General features: G+C 37.6%; 1 protein-coding gene across 3 annotated transcripts; it reads right to left on the reverse strand.

Moving 5' to 3' along the window:
* On the reverse strand, nt 12697-17031 carry LOC109229083 (probable protein phosphatase 2C 10). 3 transcript variants are annotated; one of them, XM_019394399.1, is made up of 6 exons: nt 16782-17031; nt 16513-16634; nt 15286-15519; nt 14873-15149; nt 13289-13443; nt 12697-13189 (listed from the first exon to the last, which is right to left on the reverse strand). In XM_019394399.1, exons 2-6 carry the CDS (start codon nt 16549-16551, stop codon nt 13049-13051), a joined length of 846 nt encoding a protein of 281 aa, XP_019249944.1. In that variant the 5' UTR covers nt 16552-16634; nt 16782-17031; the 3' UTR covers nt 12697-13048. The 3 variants fall into 3 exon arrangements, with proteins under 3 accessions (XP_019249944.1, XP_019249943.1, XP_019249945.1); XM_019394398.1 differs by having other exon boundaries at nt 16731-17031; XM_019394400.1 differs by having other exon boundaries at nt 13098-13189; nt 13266-13443; nt 16731-17031.

Consider the following 17290-nt stretch of genomic DNA (forward strand, 5'->3'; position numbering starts at 1 on the left):
ATCCAAACACGGATAAAAATGATAATAAATGGAAAAAATCATGGATAAATATATAAAAAAGGTTATATATTTTCTCCCTTTTGAAAACGAGAAGAACACCGCGAAGATCACCTCAAACCGAGCTCTATAACTCAAAATATGCTCAAAATACTAAAATACTCGGTCTGCCAATTTAAAACACTGCCTAGATGATTTTTGTTCATCGCCTTCGAGGGACACCTTCGCCTCCGTGAAGAGAAATCTTCGTGTTGATTGGTCAACCCAAAATTCCTTCTTCATGTTTGTGGGACCTCCCTCGTGTTCACGAAGAGCAAAAGTTCGCACAAAAAACCAGCAACCTTTCCCGACACGGAAATATGCATAACTCTCTCATACGATCTCAAGATTCGACGATTCTTATTAATATGGATATGAAATTACATTACAAGTATAATGTTTCATTAAAACATAATTTAAATCTTTTTTTTCCAGTATGATACCCTTTGTGCCCAAAGAAACGACGTTGAAACATCAAATAAGAGCCCCACACAACTCAAACCCATTTGAAACTCATCAGAATCTAACCAAAACTTACGGACATGTCCAAAATCACCGTACAAATTTATTAAAACTTTTCTATCATGAATTCGAGCTTGTTAAGTTCACTATTTGACAGTGAACAATTCAATTTCTTAATCTTAACTAGTATGCAACTCAAGTGTCCGAATCACTCTTAAACACCTCAAAATGGAACCAAATTTTACACACAAGTCCAATATGACAACATGAACTTGCCATAAGGCTTGAAATACCAAATGGATCCGAAATTACCGAAGTCCACACCATGTCAAACTTAGCAAGTTCAAAAACCTTCAAAAGGCAAACTTCTGATAATAAGCGTTGAGTTGCTCCCGGACCACCCGATACTCAACCCGAACATACGTCCAAGTCCAAAATTACCTTATGAACTTATAGGAACCTTCAAATCTTGACTCTAAGGTCGTTTAATCAAAAGTAAAACCTTGATAAACTCGTCCAACTTAAAGCTTCCGAATTGAGAATTATTCTCCCAAAACCTCACGAAATTCAAAATCAACTATACTCACAAGTCATAATGCATGATATGAAAATACTCGAGGTCTTAATCTACCAAACGATATGCTGAAGCTCAAAACTATCGGTCAGATCGTTACAAAGCAAATATCATTGAGGATGCTCCACAAAATAATAAGAAAAGAAAGAAGCCTTCTGGACCAAAGAGTAACCCAAGCAAAAAGAGGTTCAAAGAAAGTTGCTACAACTGTGCGAAAGATGGACACAAGTCTACAGACTATTGTGCCACAAATAAAGATAAGAAAAAGAAACAAGCAAACACGCTTGAAAAACATGATGATATAGATTACCTATGTGCAATGCTGTCAGAGTGAAACTTGATTGAAAATCCTAAGGAGTGGTGGATTGATTTTGAAGCCACCCTCCATGTATGTGTTGTTAGAGAAGCATTTATTTTATATGCTCCTTCTAGATCCGAAGAGACATTCTATAGGGAAAATTCCGCAATGGCCAAAATTGAAGTATATGGGAAGATATTTCTGAAGATGACTTCTGGCAAGGCGGTGACTCTGAAAAACGTCCTTCATGTTCCTGAAATAAGAAAGAGCTTAGTTTCCAATGTACTTCTCATCAAGAACGAGTTTAAGTGCTTAGTTTCCAATGTACTTCTCATCAAGAACGAGTTTAAGTGCGTCTTTGTATCTGATAAAGTTATAATAAGTAAGAACGAGTGTTTGTAGGAAAAGGTTATCTTACTGAGGGACTTTTAACCGTATGTAATGGTCATTGACAATAATAAAATTACAGCTCCTTGTTACTTACTTGAGTCAAATGATTTATGGCATATACGTTTGAACATGTCAATTACAACACCTTTCGCAAAATGATTAATTTGGAAATATTGCCTTAGTTTGAATTTGAAAAATCAATATGTCAAATATGTGTGAATCAAATATGTGTGAAATCTAAGTATGTTAAATATCCTTATATGTCAGTTGAAAGGAATTCAAATCTGTTAGACTTTATTCACACAGATATTGCAACATGAAGTCCATACCATTTCGCGATGAAAAGAAGTATTTCATAACTTTAATTGACGACAGTACTTAATATTGCTATTTTTATTTACTTAGTACTCCCTTCATTTCAATTTATGTGAATCTATTTTCTTTTTAGTCCATGCCAACAAGAATGACATTTTTCATATTTAGTAGCAATTTACCTTTATGCAATGATTTATAGCCGCACAAAATATATGTGCCTCATTTTACACCGCAACTTCAAAAGTCTTCTCTTTTTCCTTAAACTTCGTGCCCAGTATAGGTTCAAATGGAAGGAGTAGTAAAGATGAAGCAATAGATGCATTCAAGCAATACAAAAATAAAGTTGAAACGTAACTTAACAAGAAAATCAAAATGATAAGAAGTGATAAGGGTGGTGAATATAAATCTCCTTTTGAAGAAATATATTTAGACTATGGTATTATTCATCAAACAACAGCCCTTACACGTCTCAATCTAATGGGATAGCAAAAAGAAAGAATCAATTATTAAAGGAGATAATGAATGCTTTGTTCATAAGTTCTGGTTTACCAAAGAACTTTGGTAGGGGGGGGGGGGGCTATTCTTATAGCTAACCAAATATTCAACCGAGTTTCCCATAGCAAAACACAATCTATTCCTTATGACAAATGGAAAGGAAGGAACCTCGACTTGAATTATTTCAAAGTACGGGGGTGTGGAAAAAGTACAAATTCTTTAACCCAAAAGGGTAAAGATACGACCGAAAATTATTGATTGTGTTTTCATGGGATATGCAACCAATAATAAAGCATATTGATTTTTGGTTCATAAATTACAAAAATTTCGATATTCATAATAATACGATGATAAAATTAGATAATACTGAGTTACTTGAAAATATATATCCATATAAAAGAAATGTGAGTCGATTGGTGAAGGATCCAAACGACCTCGGGAAGGAACAAAAGAAAGTATATCTAATGAGGAGGATTCAAGATGCAGTAAATGACAACGAACATCTACTTCATTTTGACAAGATTTGTGACTTTATTATTGAAAAATGAGCCTGGAACATTTAAAGAAGTTATACCATCTTTGGAGTTACCATTTTGGAAAGAGGTAGCCAATAGTGAAATAGATCCATATTGAACAACCATACATGGGAGTTGGTTGATCTTCCTCTCGGGAATAAACCGTTAGGTTCTAATTGAATCTTAAAAAGACAAATAAAAGATGATGACACTATTGACAAGTATAAAGCAAGACTTGTTGTCAAAAGTTATAGACAACAAGAAGGCTTTGACTATTTTGGTATATACTCACCTGTTACAAGAATTACATCCATGCGGACGTTAGTAGTATTAGCTACAATGTATGGTCTTGAAATCCATCAAATGGATGTTAAGACGGCTTTCTAAAATAAAGATTTGGAGGAAGAAATGTACATGGAACAACCCAAAGGGTTTGTGGTTCCAAGCAAAGAGAAGAAGGTATATATACTTGTTAAGTTACTTTACGGACTAATATAAGCATCCAAATAATGGAATGCGAAATTTGACCATACAATGTTGTAAAATAGTTTTAAGATTAATGAATGTGATATTTGTGTATATTAAGAATGTTCTGAATCACATAGTCATTGTTTGGTTATATGTGAATAATATGATGATAATGAGTAATGACATTGCCAAGATAAATGTGTCTAAGCGAGTGCTAACTAGCAATTTTAATATGAAAGACTTGGGAGTTTGGGTATTAAGATCCATAAAAATCCCAATGTTTGGTATTGTCGCAATCTCATTACATTAAAATAGTATTTAACAGGTTCAAGCGCTCAGATTTTAAAGTTGCAAAGACTCCAATTGATGTGAATCTTGCACTTGCAAAGAACAAACAAAGCATATCGCAATTAAATTATGCTCGTGTATCGGTATGTTTAATTTATATCATAAATCATGTACGACTGGATATAGCTTGTGCTATAAGTAAATTGAGTCGATACACGAGGAATCCAGGTCAATATCATTGGATGGCAATGAAATGAGTTTTGGGATACTTAAAACAATATCCAAGACTTTTCTTTGCACTATAGTAAGTATCATGTGGTGATTGAGGGATATTGTGATGCAAATCAGATCAACTGTTCAACTGATTCTAAATTCACAAGTGGATATATATTCACTATTGGTGGAGGAGCGGTATCTTGAAATCGTCCAATAAACTTGTATTGTTCGCTCTACAATGGAGGTTGAGTTCATAGTCTTAGATAAAGCCGGTGAAGAAGTTGAACAACTCCAATTTTTTTGGAAGATATTCACTTGTGGCCCAAATCGTAGGCACCAATATGCATACATTCCGATAATCAAGCGGCAATTGGAAGGGTATGTTATGCATAACGAAAAATCTCATGTGCAAAAGAATATATATATATATATATATATATATATATATATATATATATATATATATATATATATATATATATAATGCACTTCTTCTATATCTTAAAGAGTTGAGAAGAAGTCAAGTCTCGTGCCGTTGTTGTCACGACCCGATTCTAATATAGGTCGTGACGGCGCCCAGCGCCACCGCTAGGCAAGCCAACAGTGAACTAACTACATGATTTCTCCTTAAAAAAAAAGATATTCCAAGTAATTAAACTTTCCTTAATTTAAAAGATTTAAGAAATAACATATTTAAAATAAATAATACGAAAGCAACTGAGTGCAATCATAACCATAGAATAAAACCAAAACCACAAGTCTACTAGTGTGTGCCAAGACCTGGTGTCACAAGTGTATGAGCATTCTAGTAGAATATACAAAAAGGAATACTAGTCTACTATCTGAAGTGCAATAGACAGAAAAATAGAAGCAAAAGAAAAACTCCGACTGCTGTAGAGCGGCTCGAAAGGCAGCTCACCGTGAAGTCTCGAGGTGGTAATCAAGTGTGCGCGCCGGACTGATATCCAGATGCACCTGCCTCAGATCTTGCACATTAAGTGCAGAAGTGTAGCGTGAGTACATAAATAACATGTACCCAGTAAGTATCTAGTCTAACCTCGAAGAAGTAATGACGAGGGATCGACTTCGACACTTACTATGGGCCAATAATATAATAATATGAAATTCTCATTAATAATGATAGATATAAATGATAATAAAACTCAGAGTAAGAAATAAATAAACAATCCTTTCACCGTTAGTAAGAACCAAATCATTTCCCTCATTTAACCATGTAACTTCTCAAGCCAACGAAACAATATCAAATATAAAGGGACTTCCAGTAATATTACGCACGAATTATGCCGAGGACGTACGACCCGATCCAAATGTACATATACATATACTGTGTGCACTGCCAAGGGTTGAACGTCACGAACCATAGATGCATCTATTAACATGCCGAGGCAAACGGCCCACTCCCATGAGAGTAGTGGAAAAATTACCCCGCTCACGGAATATACTTGCGACGCGGTTGAACTTAGATTTCTCAAGTTATCAAAATATCCCTCAATTCTTTCCAAAATAAGAAATTCAACTATAAACTTTTAAAATCCAAAAATCCTCAATCTCAGCATTATTCAAGACAATCAATAAGTATAATCAAACAATGATGTCAACAAAATATGGTGTAAACCTAAAACTACCCGGACATAAGCATGAATAATAGCTACGTACGGACTCTCGTCACCTCGTGTGTACGTAGCCCCCACAAATAGAAGCACATAATAATTAAGTTCACCTATGAGGTTAATTCCCTCTTACAAGGTTAGAAAAGAGACTTACCTTGCCTGAAAGCCTACTTTCCGGTCCAAGATTGTGCCCAAACCCTCAATTCGGTGCTAAACGACTCGAAACTAGTCAAATATTATATAAAATAATCAATACATGTTTAAAAGTTTATATCCTAACTATCAAAGTGATTTTCCAAGCCTATTTGAAGAATCCCTAAAATTCACCACCGAGCCCACATGCCCAGATTCCGAAATTTTTTCGAAGAAAGTTGTTACTCATAACCTCATGAACTCAAATATATAATTTTTACTAAATTCCATAACTAATTTCGTGGTAAAATCTCATTTTTATCAAAAAATCTTGGTTTTCACCTAAACCCATGATTTTCACTAATTTACATGTTATAATCTACCCATAAACTATGTATTTAACACACATTGTATATATCTTACTTACCTCAAAGTGCTAGGTGAAATCCCCTCTCAAAGAGCTCCAAAAATCGCCCAACAAATGGAATAAATGAGCCAAAAATGACTAAGTCCTGCATTAAATGAAGGTTCTGCCTTCTGCGATTTTCGCACCTACGGAGGGACTTCCGCTTCTGCGGTCAAAAGTCCGCTTCTGCGGAAGAGCCTAAGGCTGGCTGGTTTTGCTTCTACGGCTCAAGCCGTTTCTGCGATCACTGCCATCGCACCTGTGCGTTCGCAGGTGCGCAATCTTGTTCGCTCCTACGATCCTGGGAAGCCTTGGCTTGTCCGCTTTTGTGGCTCTTGGCTCGTACCTACGGCTGGCCAAGCGCAGGTGCGATTACACCAGCAACTGGAAGCTTCAGTTGTTGCTCCCAAGTTCCAACCTAGTCCGAGCCTCGTCCGATTAACACCTGGGGCCCCGAGGCTCCGCTCGAACATACCAACAAGTTTGGAATCATAAAATGAATTCGCTCGAACTCTCGGAACGCCCAAAACAACAACAAAACTAAGAATCACACACCAAACCAATTGAATCAAAAATCATACTTTAAGTTCTTCAATTTACTCTCAATGCACCGAAACGTACTTAAACTACTCGGAATGACACCAAATTTTGCGTACAAGTCTTAAATGACATTACGGAACTATTTTTGGTCTCGGAATCCTATTGGACCTCCATATCACCAAAACCTAATCCAAACCAAATTTAAAGAACTTCAAAAACCTTCAAGGAATCAACTTTTACTATTAGGCGCCGAAACGCTCCCGGGTCATTCAAAACCCGGTCTGAACATACGCCCAAGTCCGAAATCGTCATACGAATCTATTGGAACTATCAAATCTCGATTCCGAGGTCGTTTGCTAAAAATATTAACTGAAGTCAAACTTAGCCTTTTTAACAACCTTAAGGAACCAAATATTCCGATTTCAACCCGAACTCTTCCAAATCCCGAACTAACCATCCCCGCAAGTCATAAAATAAAAAAAGCACCTACAGGAAGTCTTATTAGCGAAACGGGGTTTAAACAGCAAAATGACCGGTCAGGTCGTTACATTCTCCACCTCTTAAACAAACGTTCGTCCTCGGAGGGGTTTAGAATCATACCCGGAGTGCTAAATAAGTGTGGATATCTGCTCCGCATGTCCTCCTCGGACTCCCAGGTCTCCTCCTCGACTGGTTGGCCCCTCCACTGAACCTTTACTGCGCAAATACTCTTGGATCTCAACTAGCGAACCTGCCTATCAACAATCCTCTCTCTAAGAGCTCAAAAAAATCGCCCAACAATGGAATAAATGAGCCAAAAATGACTAAGTCCCGCATTAAATGAAGATTCCGCCTTCTACGTTTTTGCACATGCAGAGGGACTTTCGCTTCTACGGTCAAAATTCCACTTTTGCGGAAGAGCCTAAGCCCGGCTGGTTTCGCTTCTGCGGGCGGGGTCCCACTTCTGCGGCCAACCTGTCACATCTGCGGCTCAAGCCGCTTCTGCGATCACTGCCATCGCACCTGCGCGTTTGCAGGTGCAAAATCTTGTTTGCTCCTGCGATCCTGGGCAGCCTTGGCTTGTCTGCTTTTGCGGATCTTGGCTCGCACCTGCGAGCTCGCACCTGCGGCTGGCCAAGCGCAGGTGCGATTACACCAACAGCTGGGAGCTTCAACTGTTGCTCCCAAGTCCCAACTTCGTACGTGCCTCGTCCGATTAACACTGGCCGAACATACCAACAAGTTTGGAATCATAAAACGGACTCGCTCGAACTCTTGGAACGCCTAAAACAACATCAAAACTAAGAATCACACCCCAAACCAATTGAATCAAAAATATGAACTTTAAGTTCTTCAATTTACTCTCAATGCGCCGAAACACACTTAAACTACTCGAAATGACACCAAATTTTGCGTGCAAGTCTTAAATGATATTACGGAACTGTTTCAGGTCTCGGAATCCTATTTGGACCTCGATATCACCAAAACCTACTCCAAACCAAATTTAAAGAACTTCAAAAACCTTCAAGGAATCAACTTTCACTATTAGGCGCCGAAACGCTCCCGGGTCATTCAAAACCCGATCTGAACATACGCCCAAGTCCAAAATCATCATACAAACCTGTTGGAACTATCAAATCCCGATTCCGAGGTCGTTTGTTCAAAATATTGACTGAAGTCAAACTTAGCCTTTTTAGTCAACCTTAAGGAACCAAGTGTTCTGATTTCAACCCGAACTCTTCTAAATCCCGAACTAACCATCCCTACAAGTCATAAAACAGTAAAAGCACCTATGGGAAGTCTTATTTAGCGAAACGGAGTTTAAAAAGCAAAACGATCCGTCGGGTCGTTACATTCTCCACCTCTTAAACAAGCGTTTGTCCTCGAACGGGTTTAGAATCATACCTGGAGTGCTAAATAAGTGTGGATATCTGCTCCGCATGTCCTCCTTGGACTCCCAGGTCTCCTCCTCGACTGGTTGGCCCCTCCACTGAACCTTTACCGCGCAAATACTCTTGGTCAACTAGCGAACCTGCCTATCAACAATCCCCTCTATAAGAGCTCCAAAAAATCGCCCAACAATGGAATAAATGAGCCAAAAATGACCAAGTCCCGCATGAAATGAAGGTTCTGCATTCTACGGTTTTTGCACCTGCGGAGGAACTTTCGCTTCTTCGGTGAAAATTCCACTTCTGCGGAAGAGCCTAAGCCCGGCTGGTTTCGCTTCTGCGGGCGGGGTCCCGCTTCTGCGGCCAACCTGTCGCTTCTGCCGCTCAAGCTGCTTCTGCGATCATTGCCATCGCACCTGCGCGTTTGCAGGTGCGAAATCTTGTTTGCTCCTGCGATCCTGGGCAGCCTTGGCTTGTCTGCTTTTGCGGCTCTTGGCTCGCACCTGCGAGCTCGCACCTGCGGCTGGCCAAGCGCAGGTGCGATTACACCAACAGCTGGGAGCTTCAACTGTTGCTCCCAAGTCCCAACTTCGTCCGTGCCTCGTCCGATTAACACTACCCGAACATACCAACAAGTTTAGAATCATAAAACGGACTCACTCGAACTCTTGGAACACCTAAAACAACATCAAAACTAAGAATCACACCCCAAACCAATTGAATCAAAAATATGAACTTTAAGTTCTTCAATTTACTCTCAATGCGCCGAAACGTACTTAAACTACTCGGAATGACACCAAGTTTTGCGTGCAAGTCTTAAATAACATTACGGAACTATTTCAGGTCTCTGAATCCTATTTGGACCTCGATATCACCAAAACCTACTCCAAACCAAATTTAAAGAAGTTCAAAAACCTTCAATGAATCAACTTTCACTTTTAGGCGCCGAAACGCTCTTGGTTCATTCAAAACCCGATCTGAACATACGCCCAAGTCCCAAATCATCATACAAACCTATTGGAACTATCAAATCCCGATTCCGAGGTCGTTTGTTCAAAATATTGACTAAAGTCAATCTTAGTCTTTTTAGCAAACCTTAAGGAACCAAGTATTCCGATTTCAACTTGAACTCTTTCAAATCCTGAACTAACCATCCCTACTAATCATAAAATAGTAAAAGCACCTATGGGAAGTCTTATTTAGCGGAACGGGGTTTAAAAAGCAAAACGATCGGTCGGGTCGTTACATTCTCCACCTCTTAAACAAGTGTTTGTCCTCGAACGGGTTTAGAATCATACCTGGAGTGCTAAATAAGTGTTGATATCTGCTCCGCATGTCCTCCTCGGACTTCCAGGTCGCCTCCTCGACTGGTTGGCCCCTTCACTGAACCTTTACCGCAGAAATCCTTTTGGATCTCAACTAGCGAACCTGCCTATCAACAATGCCTCTCTAAGAGCTCCAAAAATCGCGCAACAATGGAATAAATGAGCCAATAATGACTAAGTCCCCCATTAACTGAAGGTTCTGCCTTGTGCGATTTTTGCACCTTTGAAGGGACTTTCGCTTCTGCGGTCAAAAGTCCGCTTCTACAAATGAGCCTAAGCCTGGCTGGTTTCGCTTCTACGGGCGGGGTCCCGCTTCTGCGGCCAACCTACCGCTTCTGCAATCACTGCCATCGCACCTGCGCGTTTGCAGGTGTTGCAATTTTGTTTGCTCCTGCGATCCTGGGCAGCCTTGGCTTGTCCGCTTTTGCGGCTCTTGGCTCGTACCTGCGAGCTCGCACTTGCGGCTGGCCAAGCGCAGGTGTGATTACACCAGCAATTGGGAGCTTCAACTGTTGCTCCCAAGTTCCAACTATTCCGAGCCTCGTTCGACTAATACTGCCCGAACATACCAACAAATTTGGAATCATAAAACGGACTCGCATAAACTCTCGGAACGCCAAAACAACATCAAAACTAAGAATCACACCCCAAACCAATTGAATATAAACTACTCGGAATGATACCAAATTTTGCGTACAAGTCTTAAATGACATTACGGAACTATTGCCAATATCGGAAACCCATTTGGACCTCGATATCACCAAAACCTACTCCAAACTAAATTTAAAGAACTTCAAAAACCTTCAAGGAATCAACTTTCACTATTAGGCGTCGAAATGCTCACGGGTCATCCAAAACCCAATCCGAACATACGCCCAAGTTCGAAATCATCATACGAACCTATTTGAACCGTTTAAATCCCGATTTCGAGGTCGTTTGCTCAAAATGTTGATCGAAGTCAAACTTAACCTTTTTAGCCAACCTTAAGGAACCAAGTGTTCCGATTTCAACTCGAACTCTTTCAAATCCCAAACTAACCATTCCCGCAAGTCATAAAATAGTAAAAGCACATACGGAAAGTCTTATTTAGGGGAACGTGGTTCTAGAAAGCAAAACGACCGGTCGTGCGGGGTTCTAGAAAGCAAAACGACCGGTCGTGTCGTTACAGTTGTTGCTCGCTCGCTTGCCTCGGCTTCGGCTTCGGATTCGAATTCGGTCAAATGATATGATTAATTGATTAACTTTTTGGACCAAATTTATTTATTAAATATTAATATTATATCAATATTTCTAATCCAACGTTTTTGTAATGGTAATTTAATTTTTTTTCTCCTATTTTGTTTTCCTTTTTATTTTTTGTTGAAATAGTTGTTTACGTGATGACCATTTTCGTGGAAGGTCGCCTGAAAGGCTGCAACTTTTGAGTTGCACCTCTTCGTTCAACCCAAATGTTTGGCTACAAATATCTGGTCATTCACTCATATTTTCCTTACCTAAATTCTGAAGTTCTTTCTCTTTCTGCATTTAACGGTAAGTTCTTCAAAGTGTAATATGCTTCCTATCTTTGCGTTCAATCTTGGTAGGAAATAATTCTAAATCTCGGATACTAGGAAGGAATTAAGTTCCTTAAAGAAACACTATAAATTCAGTGAGTCCGGATATAATTCTGTTTCTTCTACATTTCTGTTTTACGTTGCTTAAGTTTCCAGAATTTATTTTTTAGATACAGATTACTAACATTTTGCGCATCTAATGAATGTATCAAACATAAAATTGTTAACTTTCTTTTGCGACTAACGCTAGAATTTAATATTACAGTGTAAGAAAATTATATTGTGGACAATATTAAATAATTTAAAATGTAATTTTATTAGTTATGATTTATTAATTATTTTATTTTACATTCTTCCTTTGATTACAAATTATATCTATAAATTTTATTGCAATGTGTTGTATATTAAGATTTTTGAACTTTTATTTAATTGAGTAATGGTTATGTGACAGGTTTAAATGAAAAGGATGGCACATGTTATTCATTTATTTTGACGCATCAATTAACTGAGTAATTTTTCTCCCCTAATCATAATTAGCTCTATAAAACCAATCTTCAACAATAAATCCTTAATCAGCTATACAAATTAAAGGTTCAAGTATGAAGACCAAACTACAATCCTTTATGCTTATGCAAGTGGCAGAATATGATTTTTGGTAAGATACATAGTTTACGAAATTATTCATATAATGGATGAATTTAAGTTCAAATTGTCAAATAATAATGTTACTCCGGCACATTTTCTTTTTCGGACATTAAAATATTATTTTTTTAAAAAAACCTTAATTTTTTGAGAATAAAACTAAAAACCCTACAATTATTTAGCACCTTTCTTGCCACTCCAACAAAGTCTTATGAAGTTGTTCTTGATAAACAATACCAGAAGATATTCACTTGCATACGCTGTTTATATATATATATATATATCTTGCATATACACTTTTTACCACCAACGTGATATGCATTACCGATGGAGTTGAGAGCCTGTATCCGATAAGACCCTCGGCTCAAGAAAATGAAAAAGACAAAAGGGACAATATATTAGTACCATCAACAGAAACCATAAAAATAAGAACAGCATTATAAGAAACCAGAAAATAGTTAAAAATCATGTGCAGGTTTTACCAAAGTAGCTGCAAAAAAACAGTAGTCAAGCTTATATATGGTTTGGACTTGGAACAAAGCTTGGATCCAGAAACTAAGCGATCTTCAAAATCAAATTGTCTATAAACCATATCATCAAGCCCCTGACCATTTCATGATTACAAAAGCAAGTCTTTATGCAAATTATAGAAAAATCCACTCTGATAAATCTCTATAAGTAGGAAAGAATTATCACACAACCCGAGTAAAGAACTATTACAAAGAAGGAAGGGGCAGGGGCAGGGGCAGGGGCAGGGGAGAGGGCATATATATTTCAAGCTTCTGTGAATCTTGGAGTTGCATCTCATCTTACAAATATCACTCTATTTACTATAGAGTTTTACTTTTGTACACGGACAGTATATACTGCACACTGCGATAACTTGTCGTGGATTCACCCCTTAAATCGGACAACAATACATGAGATATCATCTTTACTTTCTCTGGTCAACGCTTCGATGACTAATTGCTTGGCTGCCTTCTGTGGGTCCTTAACCTTCTTCGCAATGTCAACTGCCTCTTGATTAGACATTACCTGGAGAATCATCAATTATAGAAAGGAAAAAAGAGAATTGCACTGTACAGAGTGCAAGAAGGAAAAGGGACCAAACTGAATGTTGGAGCAAAATGACACCTTCCATAAACCATCACTTGCAAGGATAAGAAGATCTGTATTTCCATCAACATCGATGTTTCTTACATCAGGATCAGAACGCAGGTGTGATTTCAGGTTCTTGTCTCCAAAAGCACGAGAAACAGCCAGTTGACCATTCACTCTAGCAACATCTCCTGAGATAATAGTACACATTTTAATGAGCATGTCTCCAACATATGGTAATGTTAAGACACGCTCCACGTCTAGACCACTTCTTGGAAAAAGATTCTTCTTATAACTATTTCCCCACCAAATATAAAAAATTTGTCGAGATAAATGAAGGTTGACTTCATAGTAAGGTACTAATAGCCAACAACCGATTCAGACACCTTATACATAAAATGTTGGACTGACAGTCAACAAATATCTAAAAGGGTGTGTATACTTAGCTTAATGTATGGTGGACCACAGTAGCAATGGAGGTTAAACAATATATCAAGAACAAGCACATCTTTGCAGCATGCTGTTAGTCAGCTGACAACTCTCACTAAATTAAAAAATGACATGAAAACATGTGCTTGTGAGGATTTGACGCATAAAATTCATTTTATCCTGGTTAAACACATCAATCATGTATTCACGTCTATAATTAACACAACCGTTTTCCAAATTCCTCAATAACCTACTACTTCCTACTGCTGAGGACTGCTTCAAGATACCGCACGTGGAGTCCTTGCCAACAGGATAACTTGACTTAACTAGAGATTTCATTAATGGGATCGTAACTGTAGTATCAGTTGTAAGCCAACCAAGCTGGTTATAAAACAAACCTTCAACTTGTTCATGCCCAAAATCAGTCTCATCGTTAATGGAAAAGATGGTCGCAACACATGGATCCTAGCTTTTCAAACAGAAATGTTGAACTCTTCTCTGTAAGCTTTTCCGGTGTTTGTGATCATAAAAAGCTTTATTTACAACAATAACACTACAATGCCTCAATCCCAAGCAAGTTGGGGTAGGCTATATGAATCCTCATTGACTATGTTGCTCCATTTAAACTCATCTCAGACCAGTAGCATACAAGACAAAAAATACTAGAAGTTATCTATATTTTCTACTAACATATAAATCTATGACATGACTAAAAGACTTCTAAAAGATATAGGATCTGAGTAAATGACTAAAGCACCATCCCGACTAAAAAGCTTTACAAGTTCTACAAACTTAAAAAAAATTATTTTCCATAAGATACAATTATACAAAATAAATACAACCATGAAGACACATTGGACTCCTTGTTGCCCCACGAGACATGGGACAAATCTATTGCATTATTTAGTCAAGTGAGAGAAGTTAAAGTAATTCTCACAAGATTTAATTAGAATCAGAGCACATAATATCCCTAACAAAGGGTCTTGTCAACAGACAATACTAAGAATAATTGAAGAGGGGACATACAGGCTTGTGATGTGAGATGAGATGAGATGGGAAAATGATGGAATGAACCAAATATAGGACTTGAAGAAACTATTGATGTCTTCCATTCACAATTCAGTTACAAAACGAACTAAAAAGAGAAGTACTACATTAATAGTAATAAGGCATTAGATGTGGGATAAACACCTGGCATTTTTGTGACAAAGCCACCTTTGTTTTCGATGCTGCTCCGCTCAGTGTGTGGTTCATGATCAACACTCATCTGTATCGCCTGCCCCCTCCTCGAAAGCACTGCTCTGGAATCTCCAACATTTGCTATCCATAGCTTTCGTCCATTTATAAGCATTGCAGTCACTGCAGTTGACCCTCCTTGTCCAAGATCAGGATTATGTGAAAGAATAGCCTCATCTGTTCTCTCATAAGCTTTTAAGATTGAGCTATGAGGGTCGGTCCAAAAATCCTCCTGGAAAATTCAAAAATATGTTGGCAAGAGTAACTAAAAGCAACAAATAAAGGCTCGATGGAAGAAACAGAAAACCCGAGCATCTGTCATAAGCAGTTAAATAAGCTGAGAAAGCTTTTCTGAATCCACAAATCACCTCGTTTATGATATTGGAAAACAAATGCTTCTGTAAATAGGAAGCCACATTATCTCCAGAATGCCCATCATAAATAGCAAAAAGTCCAAGTTCCCCTCCGCGCAACTGAGTGAATTTAGCAACATGATAATCCTCCATCGGATGATTTGCTTTCCCCTTAACGAGGCTGAACCCATACTTTGCAGGCCCTTGATGGCTTCTTCCTTTGCCACATGATGACCGTCCTCCTGCAAGCTAAAGGCAAAAGGAAACTTCAATCTCCTATTGATATGAAGTCAACAATTCTAGAAATCGTGCATTCAAATTCCTAGAAAGAACTGACAGATTATACTATAAAATACACCAAGTATAAAAACGTCAGTAGTAATCCCTGATACAATATTCACCATCTTCACTAAAAATGATTTCCTCCCCTCTACCAGAATCGACCTTTTGATGTCAAAATTGCTGACTTTTTAATTGAAACTAATTTCAGTTAACTCAATATTTGAAAAAAAATTTGAACTAAAGATTATATTAAAATTTTTAGTTATAATGGTTATTTTATTAATTGTTTATTAAACAATGTTAACCAGCATGATCAAAATCATATAATTTACCTCAAAAAATCAAATGGTGTCCAATAAATTTAGAAAATCCAACCGCTTACAATTCAAATTTTAAAGGAAGTATAGTTGGGCTAACCCATAACATCCCTTTGATATTTGAATCATTTTTAGCCGAATCCCCACACCTGTATCCGTACCTGAATTCATACCCTCGAATCTTAAAATTTAGATCACAAAGGATCCAACCTCTAAATCTGCACCCGTATCGGACACACGCACCCGAGTCCAAGCAACTTAGTTGAATAAAACTATAGAAACCAAAGGAAAGCAGTGGCTTTCAGCGAGTATAATTACCGATTGCATCACATAATCATCACTTCTACTGTCCCCCAATCCTAGGAGTACACAAATATAATCTTTGATAAATCTTTCTTATTCCTCAAAGACAACATTCAACCCACATAATTCAGCTAAAACCATAAAACAATATCATAGAAATGCACAAGCCCCAAAATTTAGTACTCAAATTATTATTATTTTGCATCATAAAAAGAATTCAATCTAAGAAAAAACTACAGGATCATCAGCCTAACCTGAAATACAGCTGAAAAGTAAGCATGAAAGTCAATATATGTATATAAAAAACAAAAGGTAAAAGAAGCTGTTTTTAAAGCCTGACCTGAGAGTTACCAGAATTGAAGCAGCATAAACTATCCATACAAAAATTAGTCCCTCCTCAGAGGCCTCCACTTGCAATAAACATCTACCTTTAGATACTTTTAAATTCTTGAAATTGACAACCTACAGCATCAAAGACAGAATCTTGATCATCAAAACATACCAAAGAATAAGTCTTTTTTACCAAGAATCATCAAAAATTTGACTTATGCTTCTTACCAAGAGCCCAAGGATATATATATATATGATAATAAATGTTGGTATGCCTACCAGTTGACTTTTGCGTTGACCAACTTTTATGATTAAACAGAGTTAGAAATGAATTGTTGTGGGGATTTATGGATTTTGTAAGGTTGTGTTTTTATGTCTGGATGGATTCCCTGTGCAGGCAAGAATGGCTGATGACAAGCTATGTGTTTGGGTTTGGGTTTGGGTTTGGCTTTTCCCAAATTTGACTCTGTCTTGTGGAGTATGTTTCTTTATTTATTGTTTGTTGTTCTAATCTCCAATGTTACAGCCAGTAGAAGGAGACTAACTTGTCCTATATACTTCTTTTTGGTCGTACATCATTGTTTCTATAATTCATAGGTATAATCAATTTCTTTTTAAATTTCAGAACCGACTAATCCTTAGCATCCTTTTCTTTTTTATAATTAAAAATTTGATTTACCTTGAGAAAATATTTACATGAAAAATAAAAAAAACGTACATTTGGACATACATGTATTAGTGAAAAATAGACTCGCCACGTGGGTCTATTAAATTGCGACACATGTCAG

Source organism: Nicotiana attenuata, chromosome 7 (assembly GCF_001879085.1).
Source record: "Nicotiana attenuata strain UT chromosome 7, NIATTr2, whole genome shotgun sequence".
In the NCBI taxonomy this organism is placed as follows: domain Eukaryota; kingdom Viridiplantae; phylum Streptophyta; class Magnoliopsida; order Solanales; family Solanaceae; genus Nicotiana; species Nicotiana attenuata.